Source organism: Phyllobates terribilis, unplaced genomic scaffold (assembly GCF_046119375.1).
Source record: "Phyllobates terribilis strain yellow unplaced genomic scaffold, ASM4611937v1 Scaffold_12__6_contigs__length_324123572, whole genome shotgun sequence".
NCBI lineage: Eukaryota > Metazoa > Chordata > Amphibia > Anura > Dendrobatidae > Phyllobates > Phyllobates terribilis.
The window spans coordinates 255,347,657-255,371,890 of NW_027362772.1; the positions used below are offsets into that span (position 1 = coordinate 255,347,657).

Sequence of the window (24,234 nt, forward strand, 5' to 3'; positions counted from 1 at the left end):
GGGTGCCCAAACTTTTTCATATAACTGTATATGACATAATTTAAGATGGGCTGGATACATTGCTTTATTAACATTCTAGTATATTGTATTCTAGACTAGTAACTAGTAAATATTTTTATCACTTATTTCCTTTCTTTTTCTTTTTTTCATTACAGGCACCATAGGGATCCATGAGGTATTTGTTTTCTACCTTCTTTTTGGTTTTCTCTGGACACCGTCTCCTTCTTCCCCTTGCTCTGCCATCACCTTCTCCTCCCTCTTCTCTTATTTATTAACAGTTATTCTTTTTCCTTCATATCATATAACCAATATATAGAACGTACACACCATACATACATGCCTAGTCTTTCTTCTCCCTTATGCTCTGGGCTATTTACATGTGCTTTCGTCCCTGGGATTATGCTGGAACACAAATTGCGCATGCGCATTGCCGCATAGGACCCAAGCCTCTATTTCACTTTAATGCAACGTCATTTCCCTTATATGTAACGCACTCACAGAGAGCGGACATGACAAGTACTTCCGCCCCGAACAATTCTTGTTCCTTTGGGTCGCTCTCAATAAACTTATTTTTTTGGCTTCAAAATTTTCCTTTATTGTGCCAAAGGTATTCTCTCTCTCTCTCATTTTTTGGAATTTATATATATATTTCTTTAGAGGACATCACCTTGCAATTAATCGATCGCTTATGCTATATACTGCAATGCCACAGTAAACATACCGAAATCGCCCTGCTTTTATACCTAATTTAAAAAAAAAACTGTAAAAAATAAAACATATTTGGTATTGTTGTGTCCAAAAAAGTCCACTCTATCAAAACCTACAAACCTTTTAAACTGTAAATCAAAATGCCGAAAAGAAAAAAAATTGAAACCGCCAGAACTTTTTTTCACTTGCTGTACTTTGGTTGCCCCCCTCCCCAAAAAAAGAGAAAAAATTACAATAAAAAAAACGATCAAAATGTTTTATGTACTCTAAAATGGTATCAATAAAAAAACAAGCTCTCACCCAGCTCTATATGTGGAAAAATATAAAAGTTACATTTCTCAGAAAATTAGCAAATTTCAGAATTTTTTTTTTTCACAAAAAAACAAAACAAAACCTGGTGGCTGGTATCACCATAATTGTACTAATTTGGAGAATTTTGCCACCAGCTCATCTTTACCACACAATGTAAAAATAAAACAAAAAAAAATAATAATTGCAGAATTGGGTATTTTTATTTGCATTATTTTGTACCCGTATCATATGGTAAAATTAGTGGTGTTTTTCCATAGTACAACTCCTCAGACAAGAAACACACACAAAATCCTCATATGGCTGTTGAGGTGAAAAAAAAAATGATAAAAAGGTGAAGAGGGGGAGGTAAGAGGGAAAAACTAAAAAAAATGCCCGGGTCATTAAGGGGTTAAATATTGTACCACAGCGCCATAAACTGTTTAGTGGCCGCTCCCTGGTACTGCAGCTCAGCTCCTATTAAACTAATGTGATATTGATGGTTCACCAATATGACAATAGTGGACACGGGGTTTCCTATATGCTGCTGTCAGGGCGCTTTGGATTTGTAGATTTGCACAGGTCCCTGCTGTCTGCTGTGAACTCCTGCAGTGTAACCGCCGCCTGGAGTACAGGCTGCAGAAACTACATGTCCCATGATGCCCCGGGAGCTCCGCCGTGCTGCCTGCACTAGGCCGCCCCGTGCGCGGAGCTCTCACACTGCTCCCGTCTGGGCACCAGGGCGCAGCTGTCGGGTGCAGCCGGCGGCCTCGGTGGTGTCTGCGCCAGGAACGGAGGAGCCGCATCTCCCGGACACACGTCCGGTCTCGTCACCTCCAGCATGGAAGACCACAGGTAGCAGCAGCCCGTGATGTAGTGGTCCTGTGCAAAAACGCCATGTCTGTACAGGGAGGGACGCTGCCTGCAGGACTCCGCCGGACTACAAGTCCCAGCATGCACGCACTGACTCTTTGCACGATTAGTGCTGCAAACAATATAAGGGGCAGCTTACCCCTCCTGCCCCCCGGGGGCTAATAATTGTGCCCCACCAGAGCTGGCCACTAATGGCCACAGCACCCATGTGGGAGCCATAGTAATATTATTACTGTTTTATATTATATTATATATTTATTATATTACTGCATATGCAGCCTGCAGGGAACATGGGTTGTGTATGTGTATATATAATATATATTATGATTACATAATATAAAATATATTTTATATTCATTGTTTAATATAGTATATAATATATATTTTTGTTATATTTATTATATATTATAATATATGTATTATATTAATATATATATTTTTTAACCTTCAGGGTTATTTATTTTTTACTTTTGAAAGTACATACCATGTTTATTTAACTTTTTTTTTTATTTATATGTTTAGTCCCCAAGGGCAGAAGAAAGCTTGATCAGCACGATATTTGTCCTCCCAGCAATCCTCTGTATACAGATACTAGTCAGGAGCTTTGTATACAGAGGGATTCTGGGAGAGCAAAGATCCTGTTAAAGGTATTGTTTCATGAACCCCTGTATTTACATTTAAAGGGTTTGCCTAGGACTTAGTTGTGTTTTCATTTGTTTTTCTTTTTTTCAATCACTTTTATAGCCTAATATGCGTTCTTGTGTAATATCCAATATAATTACTGCTTGTGCATAACAGTCCACATGCTTTGTGAGAAAGTGCTTCTGCCTGTGGCTGTATAGGACAACACTTATACATGGGGGGAAATGGCATTATTTGTAAATAATGATACAATGTTACTCCTGTTCCATTTCCACAGACCCATCATCCCACAAATCAGCGATGCCAGCAATCCGCCCATGCCCAACCTGCAGCCTCGGCATCAGGAGCTCATTCCTACACCATTTGGCCCCGTAAGTAAAAGTTTTAGAAACTTTAAAATTGATCTATACACTTTAGAAGAATATCTTCCAAAGCGGATTTTACAGCAGATTTCACTTTGAAAATCCGCAAAATTTCCACAACTTAATGTGCATGCGGCAGACATGTGAATCTATCCCGTTCTTGCGCATTTGTGATATTACAAGCGATGTCACAGCCGCTTTATCCTCCACACCAAACTCGTTACATCATGTGCTGCTGGCACAAGAAAGAACTTTCCACATACCCTTACCACAAAGTTGTGTAATGTGTCTGTACCTCATCACCCTTTACTGGTAATAAGGGGCTGAGAGTTTAATAAACGCCCCTATCCCATCAACCCTTGTCCACCACAGTGAGTACAAGTCATCCCAGTGGGCATCGTTCTCTAGTCACCCCCTGATTCATCCATCAGATGTAATGGAAGATGGGTACTTGCACTGCACGGTAATAGCACCTACAAGTGACTGGCTGCAGCATGACGTGACCGCTGCAGCTAGTGATTGCATTAAGCGGTTACTTGCCCATCCGGCCAATGCAGGCACTCCCTGCTGTCTGCCCCATGCCTACTATGAAGGAGGATGCTGCACCCCTAGTTTCTGCCCATTACCAGGATCCCATCTGAGTTATTTCCATTTTCCCGTCCCCTTCTTTCCGCTGACATTTTGCACTGTGCAATAGACATTACAATGCAGACACTACAGAATGCAAAAGATGCACATTTATTATGCACACCAATTGCAAAAAATATATATATTTTTTTAGCGAAATAAACTTGCATTTAGGAAAAAAAATGATGTTCATAACCTTTTAGGACTCGTCTAGTGTTTGCCTGCTAAGGCTACGTTCACACCATCAGCTTTTAGTGAGTTTTGGATGTTGTAGATTTTCTGCACCCAATAAGTAAAATAGGTTACTTGCATTTTTTAAAAAAATACGCAGAGTAAAAAAAATAATCTTGGGAACGTAGCCTAAGAGTCGGGAATTAACTTTCCTACGAACGCTTTGCTCTTCTAAATGGGCCGCAACCCTTATATTATTCCAAACCTTATAGGATCAACTAAAAACCAAATACAGATCTTGTCATTGGAATAGCAGTCTTTTCTGAGTGGGAGAAGTTGATTAACTGCATGCTGGTATTTGTCATCTAGGAAGCTGACGAGGCCGTTCTGGGAAACTTCATTTCCTAATTTTTTTACATGTTCTTGTAAAGAGAGCGATTCCTGTAATGTGTATTTTCTGTTTTAAATCTAAAACCAATGCACACTGCGACACTGCACTCGATACAGAGGTAGGCTAAAAGCCAAAATGTATGAAGGTTTATTAAAAATAAATTAACAAAAAAAAATATCAATGCATAGGCATGAATTGGGGAGAGATCATCTGCAATATATGGAGAGCTTGCAAATCTTTTGGAAAAAGGCTGCTGTCAGCCTCCACTAGGGGGAGCTAAATGCATACACCTGCCAACTCTCCCTGAATATCTGGTTTCGTTTTTGGAAAAAGAGGAGACCACATGGATTCCATGAAAACTTGGCAAATCTCCTGGGCACACACAAAGTCCCCCTGGAAAACAGCATCTACATTAAACAAGAAGTATAGTTGTCCTCAGTAATCCTGTCCGGCTCTTAGAAATCCGGTATAGAACTAAGGGGTTAATTGGTAAAAAAAAAAAAAAAAAACACCAACTTCAGGGATGTGTTTAACCGGTTCCCGACCGCCCACTGTAGATAAACGTCGGCGCTTGCCGGGCTCTGTGCAGTGCCGACGTTTAAAAACGGTGGGTGGTCTCGCAGTGCTCAGGACCCCCAGGGTCCTGCAAGCACTGCGATTCCGGTGCAGAGCGTTAGCTCTGACAGGGTACATCATCGGGACCTGATTAGATCAGGTCCCAGTGATGTTAACCCTTTGCTGTCTTTTATATGCTGTGATCTATAGTGATCACGGCATATAGGAGACAGCAGGAAGAGAGGGGGTCGTCTTACTTACCTCCGAAGACCTCCGTTTCGTTTGAGGACCTGGGGTTGCTATGGCAGCTGGAGGTCACATGACCGCCTCCAGCTCTGCCATATATGGTGTCCTTCCTGTCTGACTTCAGCCTGTATGTAGCTGAAGTCAGACAGGAGACTCTGACTGAAACAGTCAGTGAAGATCTCATATAATGTAATATATGTGTATTACATTACATGAGATCAGTGATCAGAAAAATAAAAATTAATGTCCCATACAGGGACTAAGTAAAAATGTAAAAAAAAAGGTTTTAAACTATTAAAAAAAAAAATCACAAAATAAATAAAAATAAATAAATAAAATATTAAACCAATAAATCCGTAAATTATTACAAAACCAAAAAAAGCACACATATTTGGTATCGCCGCGTCCGAAACAACCCGAGCTATAAAACTGTCACACTAATTAACTCCTTCTGTGCACACCGTAATAAAAATAAATAAAAAACGAAGCAAAAAAATATGCTTTTTGATCATATCGCCAAACAAAAAGTGGAAAAAAATGCGATCAAAAAGCAGAATAGAAATAAAAATGGTACCACTGAAAACGTCATCTTGTTCCGCAAAAAAAAGCCGCCATACAGCTCCATCAGCCAAAAAATAAAAAAGTTATAGCGCTCAGAATAAAGCAATGCAAAAAAAATATTTTTTTTTCTATAAAATTGTTTTATTGTGTAAAAGCGCCAAAACATGAAAAAAATACAGTAAGTGTAGTATCGCTGTAAACGTACTGACCCGAAGAATAACGCTGCCTGATCACTTTTACCACACGCAGAACGGCATAAAAAAAACTCAAAAAACAATTCCTGAAGTGTTTGTTTTTGTTAACTTTACCTCCCAAAAAACGGAATAGAAAGCGATCAAAAAATGTCACGTGCCCAAAAATGGTTCCAATAAAAATTTCAACTCGTCCCGCAAAAAACAAGCCATCACATGACTCTATCGGCCGAAATATGGAAAAATTATAGCTCTCAAAATATGGTGATGCAAAAACTAGATTTTGCAAAAAAAGCGTATTTTAGTGTGTGACAGCTGTCAGTCATAAAAACCCGATATAAATCTGGTATCTCTGTAATCGCACCGACCCGAAGAATAAAGTAATCTAATCAGTTATATCACACTAGGAACGGCATAAAAAATAAATAAAACAAATCTTATTCACCTGCTACTGATTTGTTTATGTCTCCCAAAGATCCCAATAAGGCTCTGCTCACATTTATCCTGTGCTCTGCGCTGAGCACTTACACCAGAGTTTCCGTGTAAATCTCTGAAATACGTGATTCAGCCAGAACCCATGATGGAAGATTCCCTGTAATGAGGCAGATATAGGCCACTGTGGATGCCGTCTAGCCTGGGATCCCACGGTGTCATTTGTTTTAGGCGTGCATAAAAGTGCGGTTGGCCACAGTTTTGTGCACTTCTGAAAAAAAGGACACCACTAAACAGAGGCCAGACGGAGTCCAGAGTAACTCTGCTGCCTCATTACAGTGAATGGATCCTGCAGGGGTTTCATCTGAATTACATCACTTGGAAAATTAGATGGAAACCCCGATGTAAGTGCTCAGCCTAGAGCGCCGGATAAATGTTACGTAAAATGTTCCCAATAAAAGCTTCAACTCAGTCCTCAAAAAAAGCTAGTCCCCACTCAGGTCCATCATCTGTTAAAAATATAAGGGACTTCCAAGTTACTGGTAGCAGAAAGGCTCTGGAAAAGCAAAATGGTCCTTGCCCCCCAAAAGAAATTCAGAAAATTTTGTGCTCCCAAATCCAAATGCCTATTCTACAATAATTTGTTCTCCAATTGTCAAATAGCGCTCCTTCCCCCTCAAATCTCACCATATGGCTAAGTGGTACGATACAGCCACATATGGGGTATTGACACTTTTAGAAGAAATTGTGTGACACATTTCGGCACCATTTTTACCCATTGCCCTGTGTGAAAATGTAAAATCTGAGGGTAAAACATTTTTTTGTGGTAAAAATATAATTATGCTTTTTTCACTGCCCAATGGTATAAATTTAAAAAATGCTCACTACTTCCCTAGATGAATTCCTTGAGAGGTGTAGTTTACAAAATGGGGTCACTTGTGGGGGTTTCTGCTGTTTTGGCATGTCAGCGACTCTTCAAATGTGACATGGTGTCTGCTGCCTATCCCAGCCAACATAGCGCTCCTTTCTCTTCCGAACCCTGCCGTACACCAAAGCAGTGGTTTTCCCCCACATATGGGGTATCGGCGTACTCAGGAGAAATTGTGCAATTTATCCTGTTACCCTTATGATAATGCAAAATTAGGGAATGAAAAACATTTTTTATGGGAAAAATGTGAAAATTTTATTTTTACGGCTCAATATTATAAACTTCTGTGAAGCAGCTGGGGGTGCAAGGTGCTCACCACACATCTAGATAAGTTCCCTAAGGGGTCTAGTTTCCAAAATGGTGGCACTTGTGGGGGGTTTCCGCTGTTTAGGCACATTAGGGGCTCCCCAAATGTGACACGGCGTCCGCTAATTATTCAAACAAATTTTACATTCAAAAAGTCAAATGGCGCTCCTTCCCTTTCAAACCCTGCCATGTGCCCAAACAGTAATTTGCCTCCACATATGGGGTATCGGCGTGTTCAGGAGAAATTGCACAACAAATTTCATGGTGCAATTTATCCTGTTACCCTTATGATAATACAAAATTAGGGAATGAAAAACATTTTTTGAGGGAAAAATGTGAAAATTTTATTTTTACGGCTCAATATTATAAACTTCTGTGAAGCAGCTGGGGGTGCAAGGTGCTCACCACACATCTAGATAAGTTCCCTAAGGGGTCTAGTTTCCAAAATGGTGGCACTTGTGGGGGGTTTCCACTGTTTAGGCACATTAGGGGCTCCCCAAATGTGACATGGCGTCCGCTAATTATTCAAACTAATTTTACATTCAAAAAGTCAAATGGCGCTCCTTCCCTTTCAAACCCTGCCATGTGCCCAAACAGTAATTTGCCTCCACATATGGGGTATCAGCGTGTTCAGGAGAAATTGCATAACAAATTTCATGGTGCAATTTATCCTATTACCCTTATGATAATGCAAAATTAAGGGATGAAAAACGGTTTTGTGGGAAAAATGTGAAAATTTTATTTTTACAGCTCAATATTATAAACTTCTGTGAAGCACCTTGGGGTTCAAGGTGCTCACCACACATCTAGATAAGTTCCCTAAGGGGTCTAGTTTCCAAAATGGTGTCACTTGTGGGGGGTTTCCACTGTTTATGCACATCAGGAGCTCTCCAAACGCAACATGGCGTCCGCTAATTATTCAGACAAATTTTACATTCAAAAAGTCTAATGGCGCTCCTTCCCTTCCGAACCCTGCCGTGCGCCCAAACAGTGGTTTTCCCTCACATATGGGGTATCAGCACGCTCAAGAGAAATTGCACAAAAAAATTTGGGGTCCATTTTTTCATGTTACCCCTGTGAAAATAAAAAAATTGGGTCTAAAGTAACATTTTTGTGAAAAAAGTTAAATGTTAATTTTTTTCTTCCACATTCCAAAAATTCCTGTGAATCACCTGAAGGGTTAATAAAGTTCTTGAATGTGGTTTTGAGCACCTTGAGGGGTGCAGTTTTTAGAATGGTGTCACTTTTGGGTATTTTCTGTCATAAAGACCCCTCAAAGTGACTTCAAATGTGATGTGGTCCCTAAAAAAATTGGTTTTGTAAATTTTGTTGGAAAAATGAGAAATCGCTGGTCAACTTTTAACCCTTATAGCTCCCTAACAAAAAAAAAATTGGGTTCCAAAATTGTGCTGATGTAAAGTAGACATGTGGGAAATGTTATTTATTAACTATTTTGTGTGACATATCTCTCTGATTTAAGGGCATGAAAATTCAAAGTTTGAAAATTGCAAAATTTTCAAAATTTTCGCCAAATTTCCGATTTTTTCACAAATAAACGCAAGTGATATTGAAGAAATTTTACCACTATCATGAAGTACAATATGTCACGAAAAAACAATCTCAGAATCAGGGGAATACGTTGAAGCGTTCCAGGGTAATTACTTCATAAACTGGCAGTGGTCAGAATTGAAAAAATTGGCCCGGTCACGAAGGCAAAAACAGGCTCTGGCGCGAAGTGGTTAAAACAATAAATTGAGTTGATTATTAATCATTTTATTCTCAACGAATTACACAATTTATTAGGGATTAAAGTCCCCTCAGAAACCCGATAAAAGTGTAAAAGCATAAAAATAGGTTTGGATTTCTTTTTGCCTTAATAAAGGCCTTCATTTAAAAACTGCATTTTGTGTTATCTTTGTCTAATATTTAAATTTGTTTTGTGATCTGAAAAATTTAAGTGTGACAAACATGCCAAAGAATAATAAATCAGGATGGTGGCACATGCACAAGGACTGTGGGGATGATTGGTAATGACTAGTGATGAGCGAGCATGCTCGCCACTGCTCGGTTCTCGCCCGAGCATCTCAGTACTCGAGATGCTCGGAGCTCGCCGAGTACTTGCGCGATGCTCGGGTCCCGGTCTTGCATGTTTGGCGCTATTTAGAGCACCAATCATGCAGGGATTGTCTGCCACTCACTGTAATGTCACAGCCATGGTGGTTGTGGCATTACAGTGATTGCCCAAATGGATGGGAACAGTGCTCACAGTGATACATGAAAAGCCGGCAATTCATCAGCGGCATACACCGGTACCCGACAATGTAAAACAGAAAGAAATAGAGCATCATACATAGATTAGATAGATAGAAACATGTCAGTCACATATATAATAAGTACAGTGACAGTGTTGGTTACTGTACTTGTCATTTAGTGTTAAAATAAAGGATTTATTAAAAAAAAAATTGGCGTGGGGTTCCCTTAATTTTAGGCTCTAGCGGAGGTTAAGCAGACGGCTGGGGCAGATGTTTGAAGCCTGGGAAGGGGGTAATACCCACGGAGCTTCCCAGGCTACTAATATCAGCCCCCAGCTGAATACCTAGCCTTTACTAGCTATTAAAATGGGGGACCCCCAAAAAAATGACGTGGGGTCCCCCCTATTTTAATAGCCAGCAAAGGCTAGGCAGACAGCTGGGGGCTGATATTAATAGCCCAGGAAGGGTGCCATATATATTGGCCCCCTCCCAGGCTAGAAACACCAGCCGCCCCAGAAATGGCGCATCCATAGGATGCGCCAATTCTGGCACTTAGCCTCGCTCTTCCCACTGCCCTGTAGCGGTGGCAGTGGGGTAATAGGGTTGGAGTTGATGTCAGCTTATAATGCCAGCTGACATCAAGCCCTGGTTAGTAATGGAGAGGTGTCTATAAGACACGCCCATTACTAACCCCATAGTCAAAGTAAAAAAAAAAAAACACAAACACCCAGAATAAAGTCCTTTAATTGAAATAAACGCACAATTCTTTAATGTTCTAAATTAAACCATACTTACCATCACGCCCATTCCAGCTGAAGCCAACGATCTCCTGCAATAAAAATAAAATAATAAACCAACCTCATCCTTACCTTTCCTTGGTTCCCAGGACTGCTCCAGCTCTGCTATATTCACATAACCGGCTGGATCGCAGCCGAAAGCTGCCATCCAGCTTGCCATGCCGCAGACACTGAGAAGCGCAGGCATGCTTGCGCTCCTCAGTGTCTGGCTGTGACGCCATCTAGATGAGCCGAGTTCATGTCCAATGAACTCTGCTCACCTCATGCACGTCACTGACAGCGTGGGAGAATTCTCTTGCGCTCAGCGCTTGAGCAGGAGAATTCTCCCACGCTGGGATGGCATTGAGATGACAGGCTGGATCACAGCTGAGCGCTGCCATCCAGCATGCCATCCTTCATTGACACTGCAGAGCGCAGGCATGCCCAATTGAGCATGCATTTCACTTGTTATAGACTAAACTTCAGACAGAAAGGCCCACAAGCAAACAGCAACTGAAAACCACCACAGTGAAGGCCTGGCCGAGCATCAAAAAGGGAGGAAACACAGCGTCTGGTGATGTCCATGAGTTCAAGACTTCAGGCAGTCATTGCCAACAAAGGGGTTTTCAACCAAGTACTAGAAATGAACATTTTATTTACAATTATTTAATCTGTCCAATTACTTTTGGTCCCTTTAAAAACAGGGTGGCACATGTTAAGGAGCTGAAACTCCTAAACCCTTCAACCAATTTTAATATGGATACCCTCAAATGAAAGCTGAAAGTCTGAACTTCAACTGCATCTGAATTGTTTTGTTTAAAATTCATTGTGGTAATGTCTAGAACCAAAATTAGCAAAATGTTGTTTCTGTCCAAATATGTATGGACCTAACTGTATATGTGACTGACATGTTTCTATCTATCTAATCTATGTGTGATGCTCTATTCTTTCTGTTCTAAATTGTCTGGTACCAGTGTATGCCGCTGATGAATTGCCGGCCGGCTTTTTTAAAGAGACGGGTGCATGAAAATCGGAGGACACTAGTGTGTTCCAAGTGCCCTGCTATGTTTTTCATGCACCCTCCTATATACCCTGCCTGCCTGTCTGCCTATATATTCTGCCTGCCTGACGTTTAATTGAGCACTGTTCCCATCGATTTGGGCAATTTTTGACCTTCTGCAGACAGCCGGTGGGGACCACCAGAAAAATGCTCGAGTTTCCCATAGACTTACATTGGGCTCGTTGCTCGGGTTGAGTACCCGAGTATTCCAATGTGCTCGACCCGAGCTTCGAGCTCCCGAGCATTTTAGTGCTCGCTCATCACTAGTAATGACTGTAGGAACGATGGATGGGACTCATCCGGGTGGGAGCTATGGAAGTCCAGAGCATATCACAGTTGTCTTTCTCGCAGCCTGTGGCATGCTTTCATATACTGCGCTGCTATCTCCACTGCGCTCTCTTCTTCCCCCAGCAGGAGATATGTTTTCTCTTCCTCCTTCATGGAGTTGAAATCCGGGAAGAGATCGGAGAGTCTCCTGAAGTGAGTGTCCCTCACTGCTGAGTATTTGGTGCAGTGTAGCAGGATGTGGGTCTTAGCCTCCAGGTCCCAGTGTGGTCACGGTCTGTCCTTCCTTGGCTTGTAGCTCTGTCTGTGCCGGCCGGACTCTATGGCCAGATTGTGGGCACTGAGTCTATAGCGGCTCAGGATCTGGCAGTCTCTGGGGTCTGGGAGTTTCTCCAGATATGGAGCCAATCTGTAGTCTCTCTGTAGACTCCGGTACATGATCAGTTTCTGTGAGGCTATGATATCCTTCCTCCAGTCACTGACGTATCTCTCCTGGCCCTTGTCTACCATCTTCCTGATTCTGGCTTTTGTCAGCCTGCTGTGATTGGTGTTTTGGTCTGGTTGGGTTTGAGTGAGTTGTTCCTGGGATCCTGGTTTGTTTGACCCCCTTGCGTGTAGCAGGGCTTTATTGTGATAGGAGCTCAGACTGCTACTATGTAAGTGAGCCTGGAAGGACCACGTCCTCTTCAGAACTGCTAGGTGCAGTGGGAATCTGCCCAGATCAGCCCGACAGGCACTGTTGGTGGTGCTCCGATGGACCTGGAGAAGGGGCTTACAGAATTCCAGGTGGAATATTTCTGTTGGGCTGGAATTCCACCTTGACCAGTCAGGGTATGTGTGAGGACCCCAGACTTTGCTGTCATACTGGAGGATTGGGGCAATGATGGCATCGAAGATTTTTAGCCAGATCCTCACTGGCGGCTTCAGATGGTAGAGTTTCCTTCGGATGGCATAGAAGGTTTTGCAGACCTTGTCCTTCAGGGTCTCTATGGCTTGTTTGAAGCTCCCTGTCTGGTGAATTGCCAGGCCCAGGTAGGTGTATTTGTCCGTTCCTGTGAGAACTCAGTTGTTTAGCACAGTGCTGGTTCGATCTTGGCTTTCTCCACTGGAACACCATGATGTTGCTTTTCTTTGGGGTGATGGGTAATGCCCATGTGGAGCTGAATTTTTCCAAGGTTTTCAGGTGGTCTTGGAGACCCTTCTCTGTTGGTGACAGCAGCAGTAGGTCATCTGCATACAGCAGGAATTTCTCCTGGGCATCATGGAGTGTGAGACCTGGTGAGGCGGAGAAATCCAGGGCAGTGACCAATCATTGATGTAGATGTTGAAGAGCGTTGGACTTGGGCTGCACCCGTGTCTGACTCTGCTGGAAATCAGCCGTTCTTTTCCTGTTCACCCTCACGCTGCAGTGGTTTTCGCAGGGCTGTGGAGTCGGTAAGCCAAACCTCCTACTCCTCAATTTCCATGACACCGACTCCCTCATACATGGCTCATGTTTAAGTGATAAATTTACAGTAGCACAGATTCATCTTGGCTTAATGTCTAGACCCTTAGATCAGGAATAGGACAGAAACTTATAGGACACTTCATAACTTTCCCAAATTCTTATGAAAAAATATTCCCCACAAACTGCATTGAACTACTGTACCCAATTTATTATATATTTTAGGAGTCTGAGTTGGTCCATTTTATTACGACTCCACCATAATGGGCTCAGACTCCTACTCCAACTCCACAGCCCTGGTTCTCAGTGTAAGAGCTTTTGATGACATCATAGGTCTTTCCTCCTATTCTGCTCTCCTCCAGCAGTTTCAGGAACAGGCCTGGGTGCCATATTGAGTCGAAGGCCTTTTTAAAGTCCACAAAACAAGCGTATATCTTCCCGTGCTTTGTGTTGTGAACGTGGCTCTGAATGAGGCTGTGCAAGGTGTAGATGTGATGCAGTGGTTTGGCATGAACCCTGCTTGGATTTTGCTGAGGACTTTGTGTTCGGTGAGGAAACTGAGGATCCTCTTGTTCAGGAGGCTGTTGAACAGTTTCCCAGGTTGCTGCTGACACAAATGCCCCTGTAGTTGGCGGGGTCATACCTGTCCCCACTCTTGTGGATGGGTGAGATGAGGCCTTGGTTCCAGGTATGAAGGAAGTTGCCAGTTTAGCCATTGTAGCTTGTATTGGGCTGTATTTCAGGAGCTCCTCTTCATACCAGACAAATATTCCTCCTGAGCAGCGGCCCTATATTTGATTTTATTTTTCAGGGCAGGGACGGAGATTTCCTTGTAACCAAATGGCACCAGGGACTCATTTTCAGCTATGGTCCATATTTCCTGGAGGATCTGAATGTCTATATTTTTCAGTCTTTGGATGAAAAACAAATGACCCCGATTTTATACAAAGGCCGAGGTGTTCAGGCTCTGGATGTTCCAGCTGCTTATTATAAGTGAAGTCATTTTTTTTCTATATAACTTAGGTGCATATACCTTGTAATGTGTGGCTGTAGGACACGACAGATTTCTGACTGGTTTATTAATGATGTTGGATCCATCCTGTCGGATTAGTTTCCTGCACAGTGTGCTGAGCAGGGTCTTTATCTCCTCCATGTCTCTGCTCTGGATGCCTCTGTTTTGCACTTCTATGTGTGAGGCCGGTGGTCTCCTCAGTGGTGGTCTTCTCTGATGGTCCAGTTTTGGGTGAGGGTCATTGTTTCCAAATTCCTGTGGTATAACTGTGGTTTCCTGTCTTTTTGTTGTCAGGGGTCTTTCTCTTGGATTTTGGCTGGTGTTGGGTCCAGACCAGGGGTCTCAATTTAGTATGATGTCTTCCAGCTTTTTGGACAGAAGGCTGAACCCTTGTTTCTTGAGGTGCTTGCCGTCATACAAGTGATGGTGATATATGGAGGGGTGTTGCGCCAGTGTCACGTCTGGCACCGACTTTATTCTTGTGGTTAGGTCCATGTTGATGTCCTGGATGGTTTGGCTGGGTATATCCTTTCTTGGGGGCAGAGATGACAGAAAGATTTTGCTGTCTGGGAATTTGTTGTGTCGTCATTGCTAGTTTAGCCAATTGTCCTACTATCTGCTGGTCTGACAGATTGTTTGTACCTGTGTGTATAATAATATGGTTTGGGTTGGTAAACCGTGGATTATTGATGATGGTCATCACCTGTTTAATACTTTTTCAGCGGATTTTATTGACCCTTTTCCTTGGGATTAGCCGCCGTGTATTCAGGTACTTTCCATTTGAGTCCATTAACAAGACTTTGTGACGTCACGGGTGGGTTATGTGGCTGCTGATGGTGGTGTGTGCTGGAGATTATGCTGGTGACAGGTTCTCTTCTCTCTTCCAAGGATCTGGTTTCAGGTTCCTTCATATTGTTGGTGACAGGTTCCCTTCAAGTAGTAAAAGAAAAAATCTTATATAAATTTTGTATTGCGATAGCCGTACTGAACAAAATTACCAGGTCACAGGGAACATTGTAAAAATAAAACTCAATAAACAATGGCAAAATTTCTGGAGTTTTATTTATTCTTTATTTTGAATTTCACTTCTGTTCAGTAGCACATTATATGGTGAATTGATTTGTCATTCAAAAAGTTCAACTCATCCTACAGAAAAACAAATCCTCGTTCAGCTGTGTAGATGGAGGGGGGGGGGGTGTGTGTTATGGCTCTTGGAAGAAGAAGAGGAGGAGAGAAAAACAAAAGCTCGAAAAAAGCAAAAATTGCCTCGTCCTTGGGGTGCCTTCACACTGCGTTCAGGCACCTGTTCATCGGTCCCGTCGGGGCTTGCGTCTGAAACCCCTGCAAAACGGGATTCTGATGTATGTGCCGACGGGGCCCTATAATAGAGCACGATTGCTAAGTTGGCACCAACGTGCATCATTTTCTGGAGTGTGCGCCTACAGGAGGCAGACACCCAGATACAGTCTACCGAAAATGATGCAGGCCAGAACTCACGTTTGCTCTGCCAGCGCCATTATAGTCTATGGCCCTGCCTGAATCCCATTTTTTTGGTGGGGAGGTCGAATGCAAGCCCCGCTGGGACCCACGAACGTGGAGAAAAGCGCACTGTGAAAGCACCCTTACAGCACCCTCACCACACACTGTCAGGATTTTCCAGTATTGCTGCTAAGTTCGGGTGGTCCTGGCAACTTGCCGTGCACGCGCTGAATGCCCACATTCACATTCATGAGACCTTGGTATATTATTATTATTTATTTAGCAACTCAAGCTTTGTTCACATCTGTGCTTTTTGCATTGGTAAAATGCCAATCACCATGAAGGAAAACCAATGGGTACCATTATAGTCAGGCATATCACAGAACAAAAATAAGACATAAGTAGTGTAACTATGAACAGAACCTAAAAGGGAACATATTGTTTTTTTCTGGTTAATAAAATCAGATGGCGATGCATGTTGTTTTTTTTTCCTTTCGCTAATCCGTCTTCTAGATTTTGATTCTTGATTATGGCGGTGCCATCTTGTCTTAAGAATCTTTGATGCATGTCCTGAGCCCCAAAATTGCCCCATTATGCTAAATTGCACCTTTAATAAAAGTTTTTTTTTTTTTTTTAAGAAACAATAGTCTTGAGCTGACACATCAACTTCTATGGGGGAGCGTTCCATGACCTGCGCAGGGAGGAGGAGGGGGTGAACTGTGCCATTTTATAAACTAATATATGCAAATATTTATTCCATACGGTAAATTCTGAAATAGGTAAAAAAAAAAAGTGGAATTTTTAGTTGCCACATTTTCTTAAAATGCAAAACAAAGAAGTCAAAATGCTGTATGTACCCCAAAATGGCACCAATAAAATGTCAGCTCAATATGCAAAAAAGAGTCCTCACTCTGCTCCATTGACTGAAAAATATAAAGGTTATGGATCTCAGAAAATGGCGATACAAACCAATTTTTTTTTAATCTCTAAAATATACACACAAAGTAAATAAGTTTTGACATCGCCGTAATCAGACTGACCTGGATAATCATAGTCATTTTACCGCACAATGAACGGCGTAAAAATAAAAATGAATGGCTAGAATTTCCATTTATTTCACATCATTTTGTATTTTGTTTCCACTTTTCAATACACTGCACGATAAAATAAATGGTGTCATTCAAAACGATAACTCGTCTTGCATAAAACAAGCCCTCATACAGCTGTGGCGATGGAAAAATAAAGTTATGGCTTTTGGAAGAAAGGGAGGAAAATATATGAAAACAAAAGCATAAAACCGCTCGGTCCTTAAAGAATTAAGATAGCGATTTGGAAAATGAGAAAAAAAAATTAGCAAAATTTGTAAAAATATATTTAGTATAAAAATGTAGTTTAAACAGTAGGACGTTTTTTCATGAGACACGATTCTAACCATCTTCCACTAGAGGGCACCATTTACTCACAAACTTTTTAAGAGAAAGTAAACAACTGCCAAAGAACCTTACAAAGTTAGACTACAAGTGTCAAGATGTTTTTGTTTCAGAAAGACTTATTCTTTTGGTAAGGAATAACTACGTATGTGAGAACATTCACTCCTCACTGATGATTGTCTCCATCACCGACTCTTCTTAGGATCTGTGCGGGTCCCGGCAGCCAGACTCGCACCGAAGAGACACTTATGACCTCCTTTTAAAAGCTATTTTTTTGGGGACAATTTCTTTTAATACAGTCCATAGAAATACAACATTCACTCTGCAATGATCTAAACCAGGGGTCTCAAACTCTGCAGTGTACATGGGCCGCACACGGGAAAAAAATTGAGTTTGGGGGGGCCGCATTCTTTGGTGGACAAAGTCACATTTTTAGTAATACCATTTTTTTTATATATATACCTTTTTGAACATTTTTGCCGTGTTTTTATTTTATTTTTTTTATAGCTTGGGTCATTATGGATGTGGCAATAACAAACGTGCACTTTTTTTTTGTTTACTTTAGTTTATATATAAAACAGCATTTTCAGTGGCAAAATATTTTTTCATGCTTTATTTTACTTTTTTTTTCATTTTTACAATTTTGTTTCCCCTAATTGGCCACATACAGTAATATTGTCTTACAATTAGCACCATATAGTAATTCTGGTAGACATGTAATAATGGTCCCCATCATGGTCCTCATCCAGGTCCCCATATTGTAGGCATGGTCCTCATCCAGGTCCCCATATTGTAGGCATGGTCCTCATCCAGGTCTCCATATTGTAGGTGTGGTCCCCATATTGTATTGTATTGTGATTCTTCTCACCTGTCCTCTGTTCCCTCAGCGTCCTTTCTGCACATGCGGCCCGCAGGCACCATAGACCCCGATCACGGCCCGGTCCAGCAGCCGCCGACATCAGCGCTTTTGTTCAGTGTATTGCCTCGCAGAGACCGGCTCTCTGTACAGCAATACCAGTGTCAGCCGCCGGCCTATCAGAGGCCAGCAGCTGACATCTGCGTCCCAGCGCAGCGGCGTATGACGTCACTGACGCAGATGTCAGCTGCTGGCCTCTGATAGGCCGGCGGCTGACACTGGTATTGCTGTACAGAGAGCCGGTCTCTGCGCAGCAATACACTGAATTAAAGCGCTGATGTCCGCGGCTCCTGGACTGGACTGTGATTGTCAAGGGGTCTAATGTGCCTGCTGGCCGCATGAAGCAGCCTGAGGTCCCGCGTGTTTGGGACCCCTGATCTAAAACATGTGGCAGAACAGGTTAATTCAAGAAAATCTCTGGAATTGTGTTTTCAGCTTTCTGTGCGAATTTCAGAAATGCCATACACTGACATATGCTGTAAGAAATGTTAAAATACTTGAGGGCACATCTTAAACATGTACAGTCCAATAAGACTAGAAAACTAATACCTGCAGTATAGATTGAAAGGGATCAGTGCACACAACCTTTATTTTCATATGAAATACCTTTAATTTGTACAGAAAAACTTATCAGCTTTAAAGAGGGCAAGTCCCCTTTAGGACTGCATAAGTAAAAGTATTGATTTTATCACTAGTATCACTTTATTCCTGCTCCTCCCTTCCCTGGGTATTTTTTTCCTTTTGTTTTAATCCATTATAAGAATCCGGAGAGATGGGCCTTTTTTTTTTTCTCTAACTGCTAATTTCTGTGGTCTTTACAAGGGGGCGGGGCTCACAGGATCTTCGGGGGCGTGACTTTAGGTTGCTCTGCATTATTACCCTGTGAGTCACGCCCCCTTGGTAAAGATGTTAAAAATTTACACACAGAAAAATAAGAAATCCATATTTCTGGATCTGTATGGTGGAATTAAAAACAAACAAACAACAAATCAGAATAATCAGGGGAGGGAGCAGCAGGGATAAAGTGAGATTGATTGATTGATTTTTTTTCTATCTGGTGGTGGGTCCTCTTTAAAGGGAATCTATTAAAAAAAAAAAAGAGACTCGTATATCTGGAGTTTGGGAAAGGAAAAAAAAGCAAAATATTCAGCAGAGCAAAAACTGGCCACTGCAGTTTTTTTTTTTTTTTTTTGGAAGTGGGGTTAAAGATGGTATTTTGCACTGTTTCTATGCCAATGGGTAACATGTATACACAAGCAGAGGCTTAGATGGCGGATGCGTCCTAAACTGCAGGCGCAGATGCAAGCAGAGCAATCTCCTGTCTCTGTGCCCGTGCTGAATGCCTGCACAGTATTGGATGCGGCGTCTGTCGTATTGGTGAGCTGTGGTCTTTACTGTTGACATAGATTACCTGTGGACAGAGAGGGGGCTTCACGTACGGACAGGACATCATTACATATAAACCGAGGGAATGTGTACGACTGAGTGTACATGCAGTATAAATGACATTTTCTTTGCATTGTGCTTTCATAGATCAAGCCCTGGGCAGAGCTTCCATGGCCGATAAAGACCTACTTCTGCCTGGCCATCATCTCCCTCCTGTGTGTTCTCGGCCTGACCATCTCTACCCTGGTGCAGCAGAGCAATGAGGACTCCACCGTGTCTCTGATACAGCTGATAGGAGTTGGTAAGTGCTCGGAGCGTAAAAGTGATGAAAAAAGAATTCATAAACTTGTCCTATAAGGGGACTTAAAGGGGTTGTCCATTATACTAGGATTGATGGATCTCATTACCTGGGTCTGTCGGGGTTCTTTTCTTCCTATCGATTGTACTGGAATAAACAATGGTGGCTCCGAGTATAGATGTTCTCATAGTCTAGCATATCATGCAAGAAAAGCTTGTGCCTAGTCGTGTGTATGATATTTATGTAACTGCAGGAAAGCGCACTGCACTGTAAAAAAAAAAAAATGCATGATAAAAAATAACCTCCTAATCATTGTAACCTATGAATAGACCTGAGCGAGTGATCAGGAGCCGCTGTAAATTGTTTTGCTGTCGCACCGCCGGCTGCCTGCTGGACGTTTCCTCATTGATTAGCGCAATATTGGAATTCTGACACACAGGCCGACCTCAATCTACCTTGTTTGTTAATGTTTTGTTGCCAATGAATAATGATACCTCTTATCAAAATCAGTTTCGATGTGTTGCCTCACTGTTTTTGGGAATGTTGTAATATAGTCCTGGGGCAAAGAAAGATTGAGAATCCCGACTCTAAAACATTGCATCCGACAGAAAGTCAGACAAGTTATCGTGTATTTTTTTTTTTTTTGCAAGCCCGGGTACAGTCACGCGGCCTAAATAATTAATTCAAGAGAGCAAGTTCATTAGTCTTGTCTTAGCTATCAAAATTGATATCATCTGTTAGTGTGTCAGAAACCGTAAATAATCTAAGTGTACAATGTATCCTGGAGGGGGTAATTCACACCTAGAAACTGCAGGCAAACCTCCAGCAATCAGCAAATCCTCTTCTATCCAATGGATAGGGAATGCATTTTTTTTTTTTTTTATTAAAAAAAAACAACTTAGCAATTTATCTCTTGCTACAAAACCTCTCTGTTCTTACGAATGGAGGAAGTTTTAAGTTCCGCCCGATGTCAAGGTTACCAGCCACCCCAAGAGAGGTGGCCAGTTGTGGCACGGGCGAAGAGGCGGCACGGTCGAGGGGGCAGCTCTGGGGCAGCATCTCAGTCATGCAACCAGCCCAAACTGTCAATCTTCAGTAAAGCTTCTGATAATGGAACGTGAGACAACCCCTTTAATGTCCTTACATTTGGCATCATGTGCCGATACTACAATTGGTGCAATTCTACTTGGATCAGTCACGTACAATTCTTAATCTCTTTATCAGTGTTCTGTATCTATTACGTGACCCGGGGCATCCTGCAGGAGAACCGCCAAGAACTCATCGCCTTCGTCGTCTCCATTTTACTGGAAATGATTCGCTCAATTGTCAACTTCAGTGTCGTCTCTAAAGACACAAAACCTGATATACAGGTGAGTCTTTTCTTCTCCCAACAGTCATGTGCAGTGCACCGGCCATAACATGCTTCTTTATGAAAAGAACTCCACCCAGAAGAGAATGTTCTGTTTCTTATCATGTCCTATCTTCAATCCCTAAATGATCTGAGCATTTGATCCTAAATTATCTGACATTTTTTATTAACTTTGTGAACTCGTTTCTTTACCAACCTTGAACTTTTTTTTTTTTTTTTTCCAAACATGGGACTTTTATCTATTTTATTTTTTAAAGAAAACATATTTTTTAGTCAAAGCTTTTGTAGATTACCAAGAATTTGACCAGGCAATCACTTGATCAGCAGGTCAAATAGGACTTTTGTGCACCTTTTGTAAGTTTGCACAAACTGCTGCCTAGCATGAGAAACACAATAATACCTCCTGAGAAATGGGGGCGAAAGCCAAGATGCAGCTAAGATAATAAATAAGAGGCATGTGATGTCTTACTACCAAAGGGGAATTGAGTAGCACAAGCTGGAGATAAACAGCTGTTGCATGTCACAGAATGTCAGACTGCCTTTCAGAGTATTTCAGCTACTGATTCTAAACTAATAAGATCTACATCTTACAACAGGTTGTAAACCAGTTGCACATAATATGATCAGAAAACCCATTTAAACATGCCCCAGTCTTTTATTCCGTCAGATGAGTGTATACAGAACTGACTCTCTATATGACATATTGGTGGTCGGACGACAACTGATATGCAAACCCTAAGAAGAAGTAGGGTTGAAACATGCATCTTGGTGTGAGTTGTAAGACGATGTGGTGACGCATTCTATTTTTTTTTTTTTTGGATACATCTGACTATAATGCACCTTTTATCTCTTTACTATTAATTTTTGTGCATTACATTGCACTATTTGTGTGCATTATATTGCACCAAATTTCTATAGTCCTATCTTTCAGAATTGCATCATAAGTAACTTTGTGGATATACACTGCTCAAAAAAATAAAGGGAACACTTAAACAACAGAATATTACTCCCAAGTAAATCAAACTTCTGTAAAATCAAACTGTCCACTTAGGAAGCAACACTGATTGACAATCAATTTCACATGCTGTTGGGCAAATGGAACAGACAGTAGATGGAAATTATTGGCAATTATCAAGACATCCTCAACAAAGGAGTGGTTCTGCAGGTGGGGACCACAGACCACATCTCAGTACCAATGCTTTCTGGCTGATGTTTTGGTCACTTTTGAATGCTGGTTGTGCTCTCACACTTGTGGTAGCATGAGACGGACTCTACAACCCACAGAAGTTGCTCAGGTAGTGCAGCTCATCCAGGATGGCACATCAATGCGAGCTGTGGCAAGAAGGTTTGCTGTGTCTGTCAGCGTAGTGTCCAGAGGCTGGAGGAGCTACCAGGAAACAGGCCAGTACACCAGGAGACGTGGAGGGGGCCATAGGAGGGCAACAACCCAGCAGCCGGACCACTACCTCTGCCTTTGTGCAAGGAGGAACTGGAGGAGCACTGCCAGAGCCCTGCAAAATGACATCCAGCAGGCCACAAATGTGCATGTGTCTGCACAAACGGTTAGAAACTGACTCCATGAAGGTGGTATGAGGGCCCGACGACCACAGATGGGGGTGGTGCTCACAGCCCAACATCTGCAGGACGCTTTGCATTTGCCACAGAACACCAGGATTGGCAAAGTCGCCACTGGCGCCCTGTGCTCTTCACAGATGAAAGCAGGGTCACACTGAGCACATGTGACAGACTTGACAGAGTCTGGAGAAGCCGTGGAGAGCGATCTGCTGCCTGCAATATCCGTCAGCATGACCGGTTTGGCAGTGGGTCAGTAATGGTGTGGGGTGACATTTCTTTGGAGGGCCGCACAGCCCTTCATGTTCTCGCCAGAAGTAGCCTGACTGCCATTAGGTACCGAGATGAGATCCTCAGACCCCTTGTGAGACTATATGCTGGTGCGGTTGGCCCTGGGTTCCTCCTAATGCAGGACAATGCCAGACCTCATGTGGCTGAAGTGTGTCAGCAGTTCCTGGAAGATGAAGGCATTGAAGCTATGGACTGGCCCGCCCGATCCCCAGACCTGAATCCGATTGAGCACATCTGGGACATCATGTCTCGCTCCATCCACCAACGTCACGTTGCATCACAGACTGTCCAGGAGTTGGCGGATGCTTTAGTCCAGGTCTGGGAGGAGATCCCACAGGAGACCATCCACAACCTCATCAGGAGCATGCCCAGGCTTTGTAGGGAGATCATACTGGCACGTGGCGGCCACACACAATACTGAGCCTCATTTTGACTTGTTTTAAGGACATTACATCAAAGTTGGATCAGCCTGTAGTGTGCTTTTCCACTTTAATTTTGGGGGTGACTCCAAATCCAGGCCTCCATTGGTTAATAAATTTGATTTCCATTGATGATTTTTGTGTGATTTTGTCGTCAGCACATTCAACTTTGTACAGAACAAAGTATTCATGAGAATATTTCATTCATTCAGATCTAGGATGTGTTATTTGAGTGTTCCATTTATTTTTTTGAGCAGTGTACATAAACATACCTGTTCAGGTCCTTGGTAGTATTCTGCCATCCAGTGTCTACCCTTTGTATTGTCTTCTCTTCATTATTTTGTGTCTCTCATCGGTCTCCCCTTGCTTTCGTTGCTTCTTGATTTTAATTCTTAATTTTTTATTGTAAAGTTGTGCACCTGAATAAAAGATTTACTGTTTGTATACATTTGCTTGATTTCTGATTATTATGGAGTAACACTTTTATGATATGAAAAACCTGTTTGGATTTTTTTTTTTAATTTCCTTCTCTGTTATATGGATCATGTATTTTATATATATTTTTTCTTCCCAGCCTCGATTCATAGTAATCCTACTTGTGGGTCTCTTCCATGTGGTCTGTGCTCTGAGTCTCGTGCTGGGGCAGAATATGATGGCGTTCCGGGTGGGAGGCGCTCTAGAAAGCCTCCAGTTACAGTATAGCATGTTGAGCCTTTGCTTCTCATTGCTTACCTTTGATCTGCAGACACAGGTACGAAACTCATAATCATCATAGTAATCATTACTATTATTCCATTGCCAGGTATAATGCTGTTTTAATTTAGACATATGGAAAAATGCAAGAGCACAATAGGGTCTTATCCAATTAATAAATGTTACATAAAAGTATTAAAAACTGCTCACCTAGTAGGGTTGTGTGGACTCCAAATGCTGCAGCTTCCTATGGATATGTCCAAGGTACATG

At 42.1% G+C, this 24,234-nt stretch overlaps 1 protein-coding gene across 1 annotated transcript in view; it reads left to right on the forward strand.

Annotated features, from left to right (window-relative positions):
* The first annotated feature begins 1,488 nt into the window (after positions 1 to 1,488).
* LOC141172546 (uncharacterized) overlaps positions 1,489 to 24,234 on the forward strand; it is a 41,893-nt gene continuing 19,147 nt past the window's right edge. The window contains exons 1-5 of the mRNA XM_073656865.1: positions 1,489 to 1,851; positions 2,789 to 2,882; positions 19,469 to 19,622; positions 20,844 to 20,989; positions 23,845 to 24,021. Of these exons, the coding sequence (XP_073512966.1) occupies positions 1,838 to 1,851; positions 2,789 to 2,882; positions 19,469 to 19,622; positions 20,844 to 20,989; positions 23,845 to 24,021 (585 nt within the window). The 5' untranslated portion in view covers positions 1,489 to 1,837. The remainder of the gene's footprint in view (positions 1,852 to 2,788; positions 2,883 to 19,468; positions 19,623 to 20,843; positions 20,990 to 23,844; positions 24,022 to 24,234) is intronic.